Here is a 22500-nt window from a genome sequence, read left to right on the forward strand (position 1 = left end):
GCTGAACAAAATGTTACCCTTCGCCTCAAAACGGTATTAAGTCGGGATGGTTAAGATGTTGAAAATTGATTTTATAGCCAGAAATATCAGACTTGTTTCGAGTTTGTGTGTTTTATTGATGAGAATGGATACCATATTTTAGGGTGCTAATGCCAGTTTTAACATTAAATTCACATTTTAAGCATCTGGTTCGATCCGACATAATACTGTTTTGAGACGATGGGTCACAAATAGTCTAATGTGATCTTGTATATTTCGAAAACTGTGAACACATTTTATGAACTATGTAGGTCATTTCCAACAGCATTTTCCAATGTGACCAAAATGACTCGAGCACATGGAAAAATAATATAGATCGTCCCCATTGTGTGGTTAAATTAGTTGACTCAGAAACATCTGGCAATGTAGCGCGCCAGTAGCTCTTTGTTTACAACTAGTGGGGATAGATACGTATTTGACCACGCATTACAAAAGTAAGCTCATCCGAAACATGTCGATTAGTTGAATGCCATTGACATTGACTTTTTCCCTAAGTTGTGTTCATAACTGTAAATGCAATCACGAGGACAAACATATATCAATGAATCATATATATTACCACAATGTTGGAGTCAGTCTACATCGATGTTTCAGGCCTTTTCAGCCATCGTCAGGACTGTGTGTTACAACAAACCAAACTCATGTCACATACAGTCCTGACGATGGCTGAAAAGGCCTGAAACATCGATGTAGACTGACTCCAACATTGTGGCAAATATCAAAATTATATATATATATATATATATATATATATATATATATATATATATATATTAGAACATACGCTACTTTTTAAAATACTCACCAGAGGACTTCATTGAGCTGACGTTGTCTCTTTCACTTGTCCTTGTGGCGCTCTTGATAACAAGTGAAGTCGGTAGAGGGGTATCGACAGTGTAAAGTATGTTCTAGCAAAGCTGCCAACCTGAATCCTCAATAATTTATAATTCTCACATACAAAAAATGTGATCTGATCATATTTATATATGTGTATGTGTGTGTGTGTGTGTGTGTGTGTGTGTGTGTCTTTAGTAATGTATTTATTTATGTCTTCATTGTGTTCTTTTGTTGTTGTTGTTGTTCGTTGAACAAAAACGATACCGTATATAAAATCCGACACATTTCGTGTTTGGTATTCTATTTTTAACCTGTTATATTCATTTTGTTGATTACTTTTAACCATATTTTGTGCTCAGCAACGCGACGACATTTCCCTTTTTTGTTTTGTTTTATTGAATAAAAATAAAATGTTTACTGTAGTTCTGTAGGACAAATCGGAGTCCTAAATTCGTATTATTTCCAAAGAAAATCTCAGTTGGCAAATCCGTACGGTGTGTAAAGTATGTTGTGTGTTGTAATCTTACCATGACCACTGCGCACCGTTTCATTCATTGTTTGTTCAATTTCTTACTCCGGGTCAAGGGGATTAATTTAGCATGGAATAACCCCGGTGCCAACGATTGCCTATCAATACAGGCTTGCACCAACAAAACGCCTTTTATTTCGGCAGCAACGTAAACGTTAAATAACTTGACAATAAATATAAAACGTTAAAGTTCTTTATATTGAAATTGTAGACTCCTAGACGCCTCGGTTTCTTTCTTTCTTTATTTTTTCTTCTTTTTTTTCATCTTCTTTTTTTTTGTTGTTGTGGTTGACGGGTTAAATTAAATTGACCTTTATATAACGCAATATCCACTAGATTTGCTCAAAGCGCTTAACAAGGGACCCCCCTGGTCAACAGCAACAGTTAAAATGTAGGACAGGACATGACGGCTGTTAGGCGATATTTCAATTTTTCGGACAAAGACCACGGCAGGTATTTATTTTACACCTGAGTACGGCGAGAAAATGTGAGTAAAGAGCCTTTTCCAAGGACTCAGCTATGCGCCGAGCGCGAGGCTCAAACCCTGGACCTTCCGATCCGAAAGCGAGTGTCATACCACTAGACCACATAACCGCACTGGTTGAAGATGAGGGGTTGAAAGCTGCCTTAATTCCTCCATTTAAATCGACCTTACTTTAGAGTAAAAACAAAAGAGATCTAAGAATCTTAAGGGCTTTTTTATTTTAAGAAATTGATTTTAACTCAAGGTTTATCGATTAAGCTAAACATTCTTTCTTTTTTTCATCAAATTCTGCCTGTTAGAATGACGTTTAGTCAAATATACGCGATATTTTACCCCTTTGAGACGATTGAGCATAGTTGACCGTTTTGTCAAATTCTACCCGATATATTACCAATTTGAGGTAATTAGTTATAAATGATGTTTAATCAAATTCTACCCGACATATTACCAATTTGAGGTAATTAGTTATAAATGGTATTTAATCAAATTCTACCAGACATATTACCAATTTGAGGTAATTAGTTATAAATGGTGTTTAACCAAATTCTACCCGACATACTTCCAATTTGAGGTAATTAGTTATGTAGTGTTTAGTCAAATTCTACCCGACATCAGATATTAGACCTTGGTTATAAATGAGGTTTTGTCAGAATAAGGTAAAATTAATGGCCTTGGGTCAATATGCAGTCATCCGTATCGTCCATTCTAGTCCGAGAGAACGTAATAGACTAACAAAGCTTGTACATTTTAACACATTTGACACTTTTCTATTCTAGTCAGTCCAAGCAGACATTCAAATCTCAAACTCAGCTATACATTGATTTTATATATATTATTTAGCAATGACTATGAAAAATGTTTTTTTCTCCTTTTGAGGAAAATTTTTGTCTGAAATCAAAGCCCTATCTCCACTGAGTAAAAATGTTTTTGAATTTTGAAATTCCATTCATAAATAAACAAATTATGCAGTTTCAAAGGTGTCATTTATTTGGATGACCCGCAAAGAGGAAAATAACGCGAAAATATGGGACACTTTTTCGGCATTTTTTCGACCTTTGGTTGTATCTTGCGTAGTAAGTGGATTAAAAGATTCAAATTTGGCAATTTTATGGCAAATTTGATAGAGAATATGATGAAAACATTAGAAGAGTTCTAACTTATATATAAACACACACACACACACACACACAGAGAGAGAGAGAGAGAGAGAGAGAGAGAGAGAGAGAGAGAGAGAGAGAGAGAGAGAGAGAGAGAGAGAGATTGCGTACGTAAACAAAAGAGAATATAGAAGGAAAAGAAAATTGGACATGGGGACAAAGGTTACTGATAGAACGTGACTTGGAACACACTAATTAAACCCATGCTGAGATTGTAGATCATATTGCAATCGAAAACTTTTAATATTATAATTTCTTAAATTCTTGTAAATTAAACAGTCAAATTATCAGCTGTTTATTGAACCCAAACGCAATGGCAGACGATAAACACCCCTCTGCCAGTGAGACGGCGCAGACATTTTGACTAGTCATGAACTTTAAAACGAGGTCAACCAATCAGAAAGCGCTTTGCCACGACTCGCTCAGCCACTGTTTGGTGCCAAATCGTTTTGAAATTGTGATTCGGGCTGTAGGGGGGCAAAATGGCTTTGTCTTTTACAAATGAAGAACAAATTAGGATGGTGTTTTGAAAAATACGGGAAAAGTACTGGATATATTCATATGAAATTTTACAACCTAAAAGAAGAAATGTTCATGTATTACCTTGTCAGCGACAAAACCTACACGCCCGGCAGTTTTAGAAATATTTTACTCCAAAGAGTAAAAATCTATTTTTAAACGGTCTTCTGGTAATCGTACGAGTTTTGTCGCAAGACATAATCTAAAATGACCTTTTTTCTAACTGTGTGCCAACTTTCAGTCATATTCATTGATAAACAGCGTCGTAATTAATTTTTAAAAATAGCATATACCAAACGGCTTCGTCCCATATTTTGTCACTTCGTGAGCGAAAAAGAGGCCCAAAGATTTGTGCGGGATAGTCATTGCTATTATTATTATATTTAGATTTATGGGTTCTAGAGACCTGAAGATTTTCAAAGAACATTATTTTTCGTGTAAAATTCAAGAGAATTAAACAAAAAAATAATAGAATGTTGAATTGAGCTTCAAAGTGTCAAGATATTTCTCATGCCAAAAATATTTTTTTTTTCGAATAGAATTTGTTGGGTTTTTTTGTTTTGTTTTTTGTTTGTTTGTTTGTTGTTGTTTTTTGGGGTTTTTTTTTTTTTTTCAAATAGAATAAATTGTTTTTTTCCTACGTTGAAACGGTAGCGCACTTATAGGAGGTGAGTGGCTGAGTGGGTAGGCCATTGCGCTTCAACCGGCGTTCGAGCCCCCCCTTGTATTTCCTTGAGCAAGACATTATACACGTATTTATCACTTTGCGTCGCTGGACTTCGACTGACGCCTGAGTTATCTCTGTCGCTTCTCGAGATAGACCCTCCAGAAACAAATGAATTCCCTTGAGGAAGTCCCTTGTTAAATCCCAGGTTTGGGAGTTTTTGAAAAGACAAGGGTCATTTTAATCCAGCGACATTTGAACGTCTGTTGTCAGGACAACATTTTAAATACGTTTTTGTTTGTCATTTTGTTTGTTTGTTTGTTTGTTTGTTTGTTTTAGTTCAGAAAAGTGAGTGGAGCAGGCACTTATGTTGGTAACAACAAGAGATGAAGTGAGTAGGAAAGTGCCAGAAGACAATAGAGAATAAACATTTTTCACGGCGGTGATGGGGGTTTGAATTTTGAACCCGCGACCTTACTGGTACGACAACTCCGCCTGGCCGGTTAGAGCCTGACTCTACCGTTTGAGCAATCCACGATCGTGGATAGCTCAAACGGTAAAGTCACGCTCTCACCGGCCAGGCGGAGTTGTCGTACAAGTAAGGTCGTGGGTTCAAAATTCAAACCCCCATCACCGCCGCGAAAAATGTTTATTCTCTATTGTCTTCTGACACTTTCCTACTCACTTCATCTCTTGTTGTTCTTTAAAGTAGGTACGGCAGTGGAAACGGTCGGTCGAATTATAACATGTGACGGACGAACATAAAACGCTATCGATAATTAGGTCGGGATGTTTTAGACAATAACATTTGAATGTCTAGTGATAAGAACAATAAAAATGTCATGTTCATATCATATTCGGGAACCTCTTCGCTCCTCGTGGAATGTAGAGCCACTGGCGCTTCATCTTGAGTTCCTCATACGCTGTCAGACATTCGTCTGCTACACCCACACCTGACTTTTGCTGTAAATACATGATTTGGAGAATTAAATAAAAAACTTTTTTTTTAATCCTCATGGAGATATTTCCTATTAGAGTGTTAGCGAGGTAGGACTATAATAACATAGGCGTCAGCCGCAAAGTGAGTTATAGCCAAGTGATTTGCTCAATGTAACAATGCGGCGAGCGTGGGGACTCAAACTCGGTACTCTATGAGCAACATAGTAACGACTTTTCCGCTGAGCCGCGCTAAAGAAATAATAATAATAATAATAATAATAATAATAATAATAATAATAATAATAATAATAATAATAATAATAATAAAAATAATAATAATAATGATAATGATAATGATAATAATAATAATAATAATAATAATAATAATAATAATAATAATAATAATAATAATAATAATAATAATAATAATAATAATAATGATAATAATAATAATAATAATTTAAAAAAATAAATTAATAATAATAATGATAATAATAATAATAATGATCATAATAATAATAATGTACACATATATAGCGCCAACATCTCATGCAACATGAGCTCTAGGCGCTTTTCAAAAATAAAATTTATATCATTAATTAAGCAATGACTACATCTAATAGATACAGACATATTCAATATTGAAAACGCCATCAACATAGAGATGCATTTAAAATAAATTTTAAAAATGTGTTCTAAAGTAATATGTCTTTAGCCTGCTTTTGAATGCCTCCATTTATTCTCAGTTTCTAATCTCAAAAGGTAATTTATTCCAAATGGAGGGGCCAGATGATGAAAACCCTCTGTTACCTGAATTTAATTTTGGGAACGATTTGGTGGTAACTCCAGGGGCCGTTTTCATGAACGCGAACTAGCGCTTAGTCTCTGACTATCTCTGACTTAAATCACGGCATCTTCGGACTACGTTTGGCCAAGTTTTAGTCATTTGCTGAGGCAGGACTTCACAAGGTTAGACTGAGACTAGTAACTAGGATACGTCATAGCGTCAGAGGATAGCAGCTATTTTTAGATTAGGCGCGTTTCGATTCGGAAAAAAAATACGTTGCTTAGGAGTGACAGAGGCAAAAAGTATCCTGTTGCCATTGACACTGGCTTTAACAAACTATGAGATAAGTGCAGATCGTCGAAAGTACATATTTTTGTGAGTAAAAACTTAAAATAGAACTGATTTTATCGGCTTGGTGAGTTGAGATTGAACAAAGACTCTGAAATCAAATAGGTAGCTTGTGAATTTATTAAGGTAACTAGCAATAATGTTCTGATAATCATTTCTTTAGATTTTTTTTTAATTTGGTTAAAGAGCAAACAAAAAATGATTAGAATGTAGATATAGTGGAGACAAAAGTTATTCTGACGACATTACAATTGACTGAAATAATATGATTAATCAGAACACACTTTCTCTTTTGTGTAATTATTTATTTATTTATTTATTTTTTGGTTCAATTTCTTTGAGTTTCAAGCTCGGTGTTCGTGGTCTCAATGAAACTGCCATTGTTCTAAATATAGAATTGACTGTCGACGATGGAATGGACATCATTACAGTCTATACCAATCGACAGTCAATATCACATTTGTTGCTAACTTCCTTTTTGAAAATCTTTTGACGATAAGTATGAAAGTTGGTGTATCTTAACCTGCCTTCGTGTAGTAGAGAGGTGATGTTACCCGCACAAAATAGTCGAATTAGTCACCGTCCTTAGAACGCCCACTTCTTGGCAAGAGACTAGCTAGTCCGAGACAAGAAAGCGTTCATGAAGTCCGATTTTTTAAAAGACACTTACTTCGCTTGATCTTGAGACTCGCTAGCCATTTACTAGACTAGTAAATTACTAAATCTGGTTCTCGCTCATGAAAACGGGCCCAGGTAGTATTAACTCTTTTATGGTGTGTTCATCTCCTTGCTCATATAGCCAGCTTTCAGTTAAGGCAAAACATCAATCTTATTTCTACATGACTGCTCATTCATATAGCCGAAACGCAAGGATTGTCCATTTGGCTTATTACTCGTGTTCTTTTAATTATTAACCTCTATTACGGTTATTGATAATGATGTCTTTGGACATAGGATATATGAATTTGATATTAAAATTAGGTTGGATGGGGGTGGTGATGCTGATGATAACGACGTCGACTGCGTAGATGGTGGTGGTGATGGTAACAATATGGAAGATGACAGTGTTGATGACGTTAGCGATGATGATGGTGGTGGTGCTGTCGATAACAACGACAATGGCAGTGCTCGTGGCTTAAGATCGACTATTGTGAATGTGGGTAGGGGTCATGATTGTTTGTAATGGTGGGGGGTGATATGGTCTGTGGCCGGTGAACACCGATATCGCCCTTTGTTTCTTCGTTCCGCTCCGTTGATGTGAATTTGACTCAATGCCGTTAATTAGAGATGTTGATTGTTGACGGTTTGGTAGAACACCGTCGATGTTCAGAATATTCAAAATTCAAAAGTTTATTTTTAGGCAATTGCCAATATAACTCATAGAAGAATATAATATTTCCAATCAACAAATCAAATAAGTAAAATCAATAATGAAGCCAAGGAAACAATAATAATAATAATAATAATAATAATAATAATAATAATAATAATAATAATAATAATAATAATAATAGTAATAATAATAATAATAATAATAATAATAATAATAATGATAACAATTATAATAATAATAACAATAACAATAATAATAATAATAATAGTAATAATAATAATAATAATGATAATAATAATAATAATAATAATAATAATAATAATAATAATAATAATAATAATAATAATAATAATAATAATAATAATAATAATAATAATAATAATAATGATTATAAGGATAATAATAATAATAATAATAATGTAAAATCATGTAAAGATATAATTAACAGATTACAGTCAGATTTTTTATTAATGACGCGTGTTTTTCTGGTTTTTCTCAGCTGTCCCTCTATCAAAAGTTGTAAAAATTTGTGTCAACCTCTGACTCAATTTGTCTTAACGGAATCTAGATTTTGGACCGTATTGATAACATAATAAAAAAGTTTTCTTCTTTAAGACCTATAAAAAAACTACTTTAAAACAGCTGACATAAAATTGGAGATTTTACACTGTAAAAAATGAAAACAAGTTACGCACCAAAAAGTATGAATGAATTCATCGCATTTCCAAAAAATCTTGACGTAAGGATTATGAGTTCACGTCATACTTCTTTCCAAAAATAGTAGGGGGAATTCGGTCCAAAAAACCCTTGAGTTGTGCAAACAGGGTTGAAAGCATGAAAATTACATATGTTGTAGAATATGAAAAACCCTGTAATTTATGATATAGAACCACTCTGAGAGATCAGTATTAGTTGAGATACAAGGTTTTTAAGATTAGAAAATTTTGAAATGGACGACAATAATTTCTTTCATTTTTATTGTGTAAACATTCGAGGCAAGTCGACCCAAGGTTGTTTTACGTCATCCTTTGGATTCCCATTGATGACTATTTTTAGCGTCGAAGCGGATGTTTTCCTTTCCCTTTACTTTCGATTCACGAACCATACAAATTATTTAATCGTAAATATGATTCAATTTCACTTGTTTTAAAGGACGTCTAGCGAGCAATATTCTATAATATGAGATTTTTTTCTGCATCTGATTTAATAAGTATAATCAATTGCTCTAAAACAGACGGGCAGACGAGCAGAGGGGTAGACAAAAGAGACTAGCAGAACACAGCTCAATAAATGTCGATAACCGGTGTTGACAAAGGACAGTGCTCCTTCTCCCCTCCTCCTGTTTTCTTTTCTTTCCAAAAATACTGCTATAAGAATTTTACGTGAGTTAAAACCTATTTCGGTCAAACTTGATGACAGTAAAGAGTCAGCATACTACTTACATTGCTATAATTATCATCATTATCATCATCATCAACCATTATGATGCTGTATTGTGGCAAGTTATTTACTTTACGTTATTTACCGCAAAGGGACAATGGGAGAATATTCTATATGTACTGTTGTGTCCTTATGTAAGGCACTGTACACATTTTGCCTGCTGATGATGGGTCTTTAACAGAAAGAACGGAAGAAAGAGAGAGAGAGAGAGAGAGAGAGAGAGAGAGAGAGAGAGAGAGAGAGAGAGTTATGAAAGAATATTGCATATGCCTAATAAAGGAATGCGTTTGCATGATTTCAGATACACATGCAATAGCAAAAAGAACTGCTCCCAGAGACTTGGACAAGTGTTTGATATGCCAACAAGATAACACAGACCGTTTATAATGTCCCTCTAAGTTGAGGAGGTATGACAAAGGGCAAGGCTATGAAACTCTTTTTGAAGATTTAACACAATTCAATTCTTTGGTTTGTGATGAAAACTAGTTGGATGTATCTATTTTTTAATTCATCAGAAAGAAATGAGATTATTGAAAGCTTAAAACAAAATGATGCTAATTGGCATACGTGTTGTCGTGTAAAATTTAATGCCCACAAAATTAGGCGATTAGAATTAAAGAAATCTAAAAGAATTGCCCTACAAGAATTCCAAGCTTCGTCATTTGACTTGGAGGAGTCATCGAGTGTATATGAATATATTTCGCAACCCACGAGAATAATGAGACAACGTTCAAAATTAGAGATTGGCCATAATAAACAAACGTGCTTTTTTGTAAAAATATGGAATCGGGAGTACTCCATTCTGTAATGACAACAGATATGGAAGAAAATATTCGTGAAATAGCGTTATCTATAAAAGATTCTGATATGTTGTCATTTATTGCCGGAGGAGATTTAGTCGCTCAGGAGGCACACTATCGCCCTATAAAAAAATTTGTCATGCACGATACTTTCAAAATCAAGCTTGAAAAGATGTCACTGCTGATGATAATATGATGTCAGAGTTCTTGAAAGAAGTCGAGCTTTTGCTAACATTATATCTTTTATAGAAGAGAATCCTGCAACAAATGTGACGATCGACATGAACCACTGTGGAGCTTATTTCCAGAATTGTCAAAAGTGTCCCAAAAACTCATCAAATGTTCATGTAAGAGAGAATGTATCGGCACCCGATGCAAGTGTTTAAGGTCCGATTTGCCTTGCACGGACTTGTGTAGATGCGGGGTGTGTGTGTGTGTGTGTGTGTGGGGGGGGGTGTTAGGTCACGACAGTGATGAGTACAATTCTCTCTCTCTCTCTCTCTCTCTCTCTCTCTCTCTCTCTCTCTCTCTCTCTTCCTCTCTCTCTCTCTCTCTCCGTCTCTCCCGCTCACTCCCTCTCTCTCTCTCTCTCTCTCTCTCTCTCTCTCTCTCCGTCTCTCTCGCTCACTCCCTCTCTCCGCTCTCCCGCTTTTATCTACTAGTTACAATACGAAATAACCATCAGTTAGCTACTGTAAATGGTTACCGGTGTATTTAAAGTTTTAGAACGCACATTGTATTATCGTGGTTATTTCCTCGGATAAGTAATGCTATATAGGAAAAAATAAAAGTGCTAAAAACGCACTGTTATGATAAAATGCCAGAGTGGTTCTATATCAGGTGTTATTTATACGGGTCATAGCTACCTATATGCCAATTTTCAGGATTTCAACCCCAATGTGCACGGTTTTAGCCTAATTTTCCCTAATACAATGAATATGAAGAAAATATATATTTTTACGCAGTTATTTCCCTTGTTTAATATAGCTGTTATAGGTAAAATCTAAGGCCTTAAACCGATACGTTATGATTGATTGCCAGAGTGGTTCTATATCAGATATTTTTTCTATGGGTCTTAGCAACCTGTATGCAAATTTTCATGCTTTCAACCCGAATTTGCACTGTTTTAGCCTAATTCCCCCTACTAAAAATAACAATCCACTTATGTAGTTTGTATTAAATTTTAAATTTATTATTTATGGCATATTATCTACATCATGTCTCAATTACCAAAGACTGATATGAAATCTCTTGCTTTAAATCATTTGAAATAGTGATTGTATACTCAATATTGTCAAATTAACAAACATTGTTAATATAACTTTGACAAATTTGTGTCTGTACATGAACGTTTCACATGGCCTTTAAAGGTTTTAAAAACATATTAGGCTCTCAAACAACACGATACAGTATGGAATCTCTATCGGTTTTACTCTCGTAAAGCAGCGAAAAGAAGTCTTCCTGTATCTATCGATAAGTCATTAAAGAGGACGGCAATGGTTTTGGAATTTCACAATCAACCATGAGAAGATCGTTATCGAAATACGACAGAGAGATGACCAGTGTAGAACAGAACGGTATGGCAAGAAAAGGATCATAGAAAGATGTATGGGTGAGCGTAAATATACATCCGAAAAAAATATTGGACGTCTGATTATTCAAGCAGAAAAAGGGCATGGGTTCTGGACAGAGAATCATTATTCTTGCAGGTGGTGATGATACTGGATATTTAAAGGGATGCCATGCCATTTTTTCTTCTCTGCATCATCTGGAATATTATTCTGGGGGTATTGCAAAGGCGTTTTAAGACTGACTAAATATCGTTTGCTGCCCTCCATTGAAGCACCCAGCTGTATTGTATTGGACAACGCTACCATTCGTTTGCCCATGGTCACTTTAAGGCTCCAACTTTGGTAAATATAAACTCTGACTTGATTTCATGGTTTCAATCAGACAGTACTACATATTCTATACTCCTTAGTAAAAAAAGAAAGAAATGAACCAGAAACAGCTTTCAAAGCAGACTGTCTAATCAGGGAGTTCTGAGACGAGGTTGCGCGACTTCCCCCATATCACTGTGAGCGCAATCCAATCGAGGTCATTGGGCCTAAGTACAGGGAAAGATTGAGAGGAGGAACACCAAATTTACTCTCACCGACAAGGTAATAAATGATTAGACTGAGAAAAGGCATGCCTCAACCTTCGCAAACGAGAGGAAAAATTACATTTAATTGGATAGAATGATGCTCGGAATCTTTCTGTACTCGTTTCATTTCTCATTTTCATCATCCTCGTCATCAGACTGTGCTGATTGATGTGTCCAAAATATCTTGGTTGTTGTTGTTGTTGTTGTTATTATTGTAGTTGTTGTTATTGTTAAACACATATTTGTTGAAACACTGTCTCATAATTGATGAATTTTTACTTTTGACCAGTCTACATAAATTTATGTAATCCTCTTAGGCATAAACAAAGCTATTTCTCAAACTTTTGCAATCAAAATTATTTTGGAAGCGCGTTATGTTCATTTTCGTTTGTATTCACCAGAAATGTGTATTGATAGTTATAACATGTAGATGTCTGATAGTTAATAATTGCCATTCGGTGCTTCATATTCTAATACTGCACTATGTGGTCTTGTGGTATGACACTCGCTTTCGGATCGGAAGGTCCTGGGTTCGAGCCTCGCTCGGCGCATAGTTGAGTCCTTGGAGAAGGCTCTTTACTCACATTCTCTCGCTGTACTCGGGTGTAAAATGAGTACCTAGCCGTTAGCAGCGCTGTCTCTGTCCGAAAAAATTGTAATATCGCCTAACAGGTCATGTCCCGTCCTAAATGTTAAATGTTGCTGTTGGCCAGGGACCTCTTGTAAAGCGCTCTGAGCGCGTTTAGTCGATATTGCACTATATAAAAGCTCAATTATTATTTTATCGTTTAAGCTTCAATTAACCGAACACTCCAGTTTAACGAATTCCTTCAAAATGGATATGCGGAAAATTCATAATTTTGATAATGTAAATCTTCTATAAGTTCCGATCCTCACCTGTTATTGATTTTAATATAGCTGTAATAAACGAAATCTTTTCCTATTATTTTAAAATTCATGAAAAAATATTTTTTTATTAAGACAAATTGATTCAGAGGTTCATACAAATTTTTGCAACTGTGCATTTAAGGGCAGCTGAGAAAAAAAAAGAAAAACACGCGCCATTTATTAAAAATGTGTCTATAATAAATTATGTAATAGGTTGAATTATGAATTAATAATTAAATAAAATCGTGAGACAAAAAAAAGACTTTGGTACAACTCAAATAATTCACATTTTATGAATCAACATAAAATATGGCATGACGATAATTGTACTATGAGCTTTGTTTACATAAGATTTATATAATCACGAAATATTCCTGGCCAACTACAACACTAAACATGTATTACGGGGCATGGCGCTTGATAGGCGATATTATAATTTTTTCGGACAGAGACACCGCTGTAAGGCGAGAGAATGTGAGTAAAGAGCCTTTTCCAAGGGCTCAACTATGCGCCGAGTGAGGCTCGAAACCAGGACCTTCCGATCCGAAAGCGAGTGTCATACCAGAAGACCACATTATAGCCTGTTAGGCGATATTACATTTTTTTTCGCGCAGAGACAACGCTGTTAATGGCCTCATTTTACACCTGAGAATAAAAAGATTGGTAAAAATTAGGGTTTACCTTATCCATTTTGAAAATTGAGAATATCACAGAAATAGTTTGTTAAAGATTAAAAATGATTTCAAATAATTCAACACAACACCGTCACAAGATTAACCAAATAAAAATCCACATTGACGCATAAGATTTAAAGCAAAATCGAATTGAAAGACACAGATAAACAAATACGGGTCCGGTCGGTTAGGCGTGTTACAACATGATAAATACAGTATGATAAATAAGGAGCAACCTAAATCATGTATCAACGATCACGTAGAAAACCAGTTATGTAAGTTTATTTATAAACAGGAATTCAAAAAAAAAACAAAAAACAAAAAAAACCAAAAAAAAACCAAAAAAACAAAAACAAAAAAGAAACAGCTCGTTATAATACTTTGGTTTTCTATACATAGGTTGCAATCATTATTTAGGACGCCAAATACGAGAAAAGTAAGTAATGGATAATATTATAATATATTTTTTGATTTGAAACCTGATTTGCTCAAACAAGAGCTAGGTGGTTTACCAATGGTAACAATAAGACAGAATGCATTGTATGAAATGAAATGCCTCTGAACAAGAAGTAGATAAGCTATAAACTTTCCATGTTTTTTTTTAGATTGGCTCGTGTATTAGTTAAAAGTTTCGAAAGTGTTACTGTCCCCACTATCAAACAGAGATTCATATTATCGTCGGAACCCCAACCATAAATCAAGGCCTTGATAGTCACACAATCCTGTTATGTCTGATATATTCAATTTGTTTTTGTAAGGTTGCCAAACGCTGATTGATTGCATCTGGAAATGATGCCCATTTTTATTTTTGTTTAGGTAGCTTGTGAATTTATTAAGGTAACTAGCAACAATGTTCTGATAACCATTTCTTTAGATTTTTTTTATTTGGTTAATTAATGGCGGTATAAGTATTAAGTGTTTGATGCAAGTATTCCGCATCTACTGGAACCACTATATATATACATACAGAGAGAGAGAGAGAGAGAGAGAGAGAGAGAGAGAGAGAGAGAGAGAGAGAGAGAGAGAACACATACGCACAGACACATACACACACACACACACACACACACACAGAGAGAGAGAGAGAGGGAGAGAGAGAGAGAAGCGACAGAGTTTGTGAGTGTGTGTATGTGTGTGAGATTTCAAATTGAGCTTTTATATAGCGTAATATCCATTAAACGTGCTTAAAGCGCTTTACAAGGAGTCCCTGGCCAACAGCAACACTTAACATGTAGGACGGGACAGGACGTCTGTTAGGCGATGTTACAGTTTTTTTTTCGGACAGAGACAACGCTGTTAACGGTCAGGTACTCATTTACACCTGAGGACTGTGAGAGAATATGAGTAAAGAGCCTTTTCCAAGAACTCAACTATGCGCCGAGCGAGGCTCGAATCCAGGACCTTCCGATCCGAAAGCGAGTGTCATACCACAAGACCACATAGCCGCATTGAGAATGATGAGCGATTGAATATGATAATGATGCAAGGTCCCCCATGTCCACAAAGACTATTGAATCCCTACTGGACTCAAAGATATACACCTCACCGGATAGGACCCTTGGAGATGAAGTTTTGAGAAGATGCAAGAAGGCAACAAGAGAGCATCTTATTGCTTCCTCTCACAACTATATTTATCCTTGTGATTGTATATAGACATCTTTTGACATCGTGTTGTACATAAATACTTCGAAGTATTTAAGATTCCATTATCTTCTTCCTTCTCTCAACTCTCTCCTTCTCCTCATCTTTTTCTTCTTCTTTTTTTTGTTCTTTCTTGTTGTTGTTGTTGTTGTTGTTGTTGTTGTTGTTGTTGTTGTTGTTCTTCTTCTTCTTCTTCTTCTCCTTCTTCTTCTTCTTCTTCTTCTTCTTCTTCTTCTTCCTTATTCCAAATGTTGGCAGGTCTGTATTTTTGTTGTCGGATATGATCTTTTTTTCTCTCGTATATCATCTCTCTACAAGCAGGAGGGGGGGGGGGGGTGAAGATAGACTTCACTTGTGATTCTTTGCGCTTTGATTTCTATTCCTCGTCATTTTCTGTGTCATTCCACATTTTGTATTCCTGGTCTGGGTTGAGGTCATTTGTCTTTTATTCTTTCCAGTTCTTGCCTTGTGTTGATCTGTTGGTCAGTCAATGTTTTCGTGAGAGATCATTTTTTGAAATTCTTTCTTTCTTTTTATTAGAACTGCATATGTAGTAACTGCTGCAAAACTCATAGAAACGGGCAAAAACAAACTGATATTTCCAACTTGCATACTACTTACTGCTAAACGAAAAGAATTATTTCTCACCTATTATCAAGACAGAAGAAATCTCATAAGAAAATTGCATAGCCCTCATTCTACATTATAAAAGAACAAATGGGCGAATGGAAGAGTAAAACAAAAAGATATCGCCGATGAAGATGGGATTTCAGAAGAACCAGTAGACCATATCATGACATCTCTCTTGGGTGGAGAGCCTTTCCTGCAGAATGTTGTGACTGGTGATGAATCTTGTGTCAACCACTATGACCTGGAAACCAAAGTGCAGTCAATGGAGTACAGGCATAAATATTCTCCACGCCTAAAGAAATTCAAAGTCATTGTCTCTGCGAGAGAGAAATAGTTTACAATTTTCTGGGACATGGTAGGCATAGTTCACATGGAATTTCTTGAACAAGGGCAAACATTGAACTTTGAACAAATTGTTTCAATTCTACGAGCCTTGAACCATAAACTCGCACGGGTTCGGGATAGTAGAGATCCAATATTGCAGCATGACAATGCTCGACCACATACTGGTCGCCAAACCCAAGTCGCATTAATTCGGTCTAGACTCACGACCCTTGTGTGTGGTGGTGTTATTGTAGCAAGCATGCACTGTAAGTGTGGAAAGAATTAACCGTAACTCCTCTGGATGGGGCCTTGATTGACGTTTGAGCAGTCTGAGATAAATGCACTTTTACATTGCTGACGCGATCTACGTCTGTTTTTAATAAATTTTTAAAAATCTATTTTAAATAACTCTCCTCACTCTTACTTTTATCATTGGCGCTTGTGACCCATGAGTGTCAAAATCATCATATTAATGTCCCATAGTTCTATTGTCTTTGTTTTCCTCGGTGCTAAAATGACCTAAATGTTGCAAGCGCAGCCAAGACCACCAAAACTAATAAAAAGATCTGATACTCCCAAAGAAATGAAGTCCAATAAAAGTTGATATCGTAGTTGTAAACCGTTTATTGTTTTGTTTTTAATAAATTATTATGAATCGGGATGCAATCAACGTTATGCAAAATGAATATTGGAATAATTTTTTGACTTTCTACAAACATAATATGTCATGTATCTATGAATAACAACAAAGCTTACCGATTAAACTACAGATATACAAACAATAAAACTACTTAATATTTGTCCATTCATAAGAAATTATCGATAGCGTTTTTAGTAGCTTCTACCACATACTTCATGCGTATGTACATATTTAGAATTGCAGGCAAACTCATCATTGACAAGTTTAACAAAAATGTTGGAAACAAATTTTATTAAACGTCTTGGCCTCATCATCGCGGCCAACTGTCTCAATAAAATCGGGACTGTCCAGATTTGGCAATCTGGAGAAAATGAAGAATTTTTTTTTTTAAATAGAGTGTTAATATGTGTAATAAAATGACCTTGGCATGCCCCAGGATTGTGATATTTTGACTATTGATTTAAAACAAGGAATAGACTACTAGAGGGTAGCGCTAAATCTAGGTTATAGGTTATAAATTTAGTCCAAACATACTGCCATTTTGTATTATGACGGTTGTGGGCTTTTCGGTGTCCCCTTTTTGGTGAAAAGTTGGTCGCGATGTAATAACCACTGATAATAAATAATACAAAGTATTTTTTTTTTTTTGTATAGCGTACTAAGTCATGATATATGTGCTTGAATTTAAAATAAAGTTGGATGTTGTCAGTTTAGAGAGGAATCTGGATTTAAATGATAGCCAATACATGTGTGTATCTCCATTTGAAAAGAAAATGTAACGAAATTAAATGGAGAGCGAGGCAATTATTGGCATAACAATTTGTTTTAAGTTTAAGATTAATTAAAGCAGAAAATGCTTTATACAACTACATGAATGGGGTTTCAGTCTCAGTTTATAATGGTTTCCCTTTGAAAATTTTAAGTGATCCCTAGAAACGTGGGGTGACCAACTTTAATCGATGTAGAGCTTTTATTTTTGTTGACAAGAAGGCCTTTATACTAGAAGTCAACTCCTATGTAACCTAATATTCGACTATGGCCTATATCCGTCCATTAATTATTTTGGATGTGGTTCAATCATTACTTTAAAATAAAATTAAGCCCATAAGATAGATAAAATCCAAATTTAAAGAAAAATATTACATACGCATTTTTCATGGAATATGAATGGTTTTCACCGACGTGTACTTATTTACAGGTCTGATAGCCCAAACGTTATGGTCTTATTGTTGTAATGGAAATGCTAAAACCAACACAAAATAGTGTCAATTACAACAATGCTAAAACAAGCCAATAATGATAATAATAATAATAATAATAATAGTAATAATAATAATGATAATAATATAATAATAATAATAATAATAATAATAATAATAATAATAATAATAATAATAATAATAATAATAATAATAATAATAATAATAATAATAATAATAATAATAATAATAATAAATAATAATGATGATGATGATGATGATGATACTAATATTAGATATGATTATGATGGTTAAGAAAATAATAATGATGATGGTTATGATGCTGATGATGATGAAGAAGCGTTACAGACAATCTAACCTGGTGGTCAGGTCGCCATACATGCAGTCTTGTGAATGATGAATATGGAAAAGGATGGTAATTATAGGCCATGATTTTATTATTGAATTTCATTTTTAAAAATTGTACTTTTTCCTTTTCTATTTGTCTTTTTTTTTAATTTTAAATCTTTCTTTCTTTAAAAAAAATTGTTTGTTTGTTTTGTTTTGTTTCATTTATGTCAATTCATAATTAATTCTTTAATTATACATGTTTTTCATTCATTATTCATTCATTCATTCACTTGTTTACTTGTCCATTTATTTATTTGAAATATTTCTTTAAAAAAACAACTTTTGTTAAAGTAAGTAGTTGTAAAGGTTAGAGAATACGAAAAAACTTAATTTAGATATAGACATGTATGTTGTGCCTCCGGCATTACAAGTAATATAGCGGAATAAAATCAATATGCCAATATTTTGACATTATTAACCCAAATTCTAATACTGTATCTTTACAAGGAAGTTCTCAATAAAACAGTCTGTGGATTTTTCTTTGGCAAGAATATTAAAGGGTCTTTTCCGCATGGAAATATTTTACGCTTAACATTGAATCTCAGGAAGTCTCTTTTTAAAAAGTTCTTCTAAGTCGTTTATATTGGTGTCACGTGTATTTGCTGCTGAGTCTTTCTAGAATATTGGTCATGGTTAGATCACTGTCATCTGTACATTGTATTTCTGCTTGGATTCCATTCATTTTTGTACGAAGATAGCCCTTACTGGTTGTGTACAGTATCTTCTGTTTGATTGTTGCAGTCTCGGGACTCCTGGAAAACAAAATCAATTTTCAATCAAGTTTGAGAATGTATTCAAATACGTATTGGGGAGCATGCACTGATGAAAGATAACATCTGGAAAGAGATATAGAAATGCACACATAAAAAGAAGGAAAAAAAAGACACTTTAACATTTTAACACTTTACGAAGGCAATTGTCGCAGTCATTTATGAGAATGTCGTAGAAATTCTCGGTCCATTAGAATCCGATGGAAAAGACCTTAGAATCATAAGGAGCATGAAATGAGATCAAACAGCAGCAAACACAGTTGTTGGTGATAAATGGCTTCAAGATGTTAGAGCGGGTTGTGATGTGTCTTATTCCCGGATCTTTTCAATATTCTTAGTGAAATAATCTTCAGAGATACAGAACAAATTGGATGTTTGAGAGTGACGGGTAGTCTTTTTTTGAGCTTGCGACACAGTTATCCTATAATATGTGCCAAGCAGACTATCCTTCCTCAGTTTGCCACTGTGCCCTTTGGCACAGCCCAAATATTTCGGTTGGTACATTTACTATTTGTTCTTTACTTTTTCTCCTTTCACCCTCATCGTCCTCGTCCATCTTATGATTATGTATTTATTCCCATTAATCGTCAACCAGATGGCGCTGGCTGCCTTAACCCGAAGAAGAATAATAATTCTGAGATTTTCACCTAAACAGCAGAAATTGTGACATTAATGAAACCCGAATCGCATGACGTCATTGCAGACATTCAATGCGTCAGGTTAATGCTGAAGTTATTAGTTAAAAGAATGAAGTCCTCTGGTGAAATTCGAAAATAAAATGGTTTGTCAGAGTAAAACAGTGGCTTTCTAACCTTCTCTCGATATAAGATATTATTTTTGTCTTTGCCACCATTTATTATTATGAGAGAGAGAGAGAGAGAGAGAGAGAGAGAGAGAGAGAGAAAGAGAGAGAGAGAGAGAGAGAGAGAGAGAGAGAGAGAGAGAGAGAGAGAGAGAGAAAGAGAGAGAGAGAGAGAGAGAGAGAGAGAGGGGGGGGGAAGGGTTTCAATAACATGAAGAACTCCACTACCTAAACTGACATCACATCTGTCCTCATTTTGGCAAGAAGACGTATTATCCATAATATATCGGTAGGTTAAGATTACCCCAGGCTTGTTAAAGAGTAATAATCTGAGTCGTTAAAACATTTTGGTTTAATACTGGGGCGGATATGTAGTATGTTTTGTCACATCGCGCACTTCCGAATAGAAACATACAAATGTGCACATTGAGGCTTTTGAGCATGCTGAACTAAAAATGGCTGGAACCAAAATGTAGCTCTGGTATTTCCCGCCAAAAATTAAATATTTAACCTGGACGTCATTAAAAATGGGATTTGTCTGTAATTTAGTTATACTACTTGTAAATACCTCGATTTCAGTGATTTTGGTGGCTATACGTGTGTATATGTATAAAGAACTGATCAAGTGCGTATGAAAAAGGTGCCACAAAGCAAGAAAGAGAAATACAAGAAAAAAACCATTAAAAAAAAAAATAAGTCGACCTCGACTGGGGATCGAACCTCAGACCTTCTGATTACCGGTCAGATGTGCTACCATTTCACTACAGAGGTTCCCGATAGTTGGGACAATTTTAATATCTATATATTCTTCTCAAGGGTACGCGTTTTACGCTGTGAACCCTCGCTTGCATCAAATAAACAACACATACATTGTACACACGCTTGCATCAAATAAACAACACATACATTGAACACACGATAACATCAAACAACACATACATTGTACACACGCTTGCATCAAACAATTGAACACACGCTTGCATCAAACAACACATACATTGAACACACGATAGCATCAAACAACACATACATTGTACACACGCTTGCATCAAATAAACAACACATACATTGGACACGAGAGGACGAGGGCGAAAACATTTGGGTTGCTCCATTTTATTCTTTTTTTGAAAATGTCAAATTAAGAAATAAGGATTCAATAGTCTGATGTCACGTCCGCCCAGCAACGAGCAGATTGGTTCTAAACAAAGAAAATCGGTACTTTTATTCTTCATGCTGATTAGAGCTTTTTCACGTGTCACGTGATCAGAATGTATAAAAGTCAAAACATGATCAGATTTACAAAGTTTTTCTCCTCTGGATACACTTTTATGCTCGTCGGAAAAGTATTTCATCAGGGCGTCCGCCATTGTTCCAATAGTTTAGAACCAGTTACTAAGTTACTATGCGTCATTACAAGGGAAGTGACGTCACAACTGTTGAAGCGTATTAAGGAGCAAGCACCAGTGTAAGATAAAGAACTGAACAAGTGTGTATGAAAGGTGCCAGACAAAGCAAGAAAGAAAAATACAAGAAAAAAAAACAACGTCCCAAAATATTAGTCGATCTCGTTTGGGGATCGAACTTCAGACCTTATGATTACCGGTCAGATGTGCTACCATTACACCACAGAGGCTCCCGATGGTTGGGATAATCATAATACCTATTTTCGTCACAAGGGTAAGCGTATTACGCTGTGAACACACGCTGGCATCAAACAACACATTATATGTGTTTATGAGGCCAAGGAATACAGTAAAACATAGTTCAAATGTATTACATTAATACACAGTTTGGTACCAAAATATAAAAACAACACATTACACTTTTTAAAAAAACACATTGACAACCGAGATGCACCGCCATAGTATTCGTCCTTAGCTGATCACCGTGAACATGTCCTTAACAATCATATCGATGTCTTAACATTCATAGCCAAAACAAGCAGACTGCCCATGTGAACATCAGAAGCTTCTGTCATTGGAAGATCGCTTCAATAAATCGCATCAATCCAAAGTCTTGGTGTGTGATCTCAACAATTGATCATGCATGTAAGTGTTAGTACTGAAAAACTATTATTCACACATTGAAATCAGAATTTTCAATAGGAAGAGACCGGTTCCAATTTAGAAGCTTTCTTCCTGGTGAAACAGTTTATGTTAAGAATATGGAAGAACAGGTTACACTGAGTGTGTTAAATACAATCCGGCCTGCTATGACGGCGCCCCCGTTTCGAGCCGAAATAAGTCCCTTACACACAGCTCCCCTGACTACGAACAGAGATGCATATACGAGATGGAAGTCGGTTTGGACGAATTCAATCCCTCGAGGGGCCGGGGACATACACTCCTCTAATCTTGGTGAGAAGTTGCCAGGCTTCTCCACCAGTAAGAGGAGACACTGGGTGGTAGCGAATAGGCTTCGGTCGAGGCCCTGCCTCACGCAAAATCGCTTCATCAGTGGTGAATTTCCACCTGTCCAACATGTACCCGATGTGGGATG

At 35.3% G+C, this 22500-nt stretch overlaps 1 protein-coding gene across 2 annotated transcripts in view; it reads right to left on the bottom strand.

Annotated features, from left to right (window-relative positions):
- Nucleotides 1–18177: 18177 nt before the first annotated feature.
- The window catches only part of LOC144968684 (actophorin-like), a 14366-nt gene continuing 10043 nt past the window's right edge, over nt 18178–22500 (bottom strand). For both annotated transcript variants that reach the window (XM_078907267.1, XM_078907258.1), the window contains exon 4: nt 18178–19181. In XM_078907267.1, coding sequence (XP_078763393.1) covers nt 19019–19181 — 163 coding nt within the window. In that variant the 3' untranslated portion in view covers nt 18178–19018. The remainder of the gene's footprint in view (nt 19182–22500) is intronic.

Source organism: Berghia stephanieae, chromosome 1, assembly GCF_034508935.2.
Source record: "Berghia stephanieae isolate SIO BIC M18660-M18661 chromosome 1, UCSD_Bste_1.3, whole genome shotgun sequence".
Taxonomy (NCBI): Eukaryota; Metazoa; Mollusca; class Gastropoda; order Nudibranchia; family Aeolidiidae; genus Berghia; species Berghia stephanieae.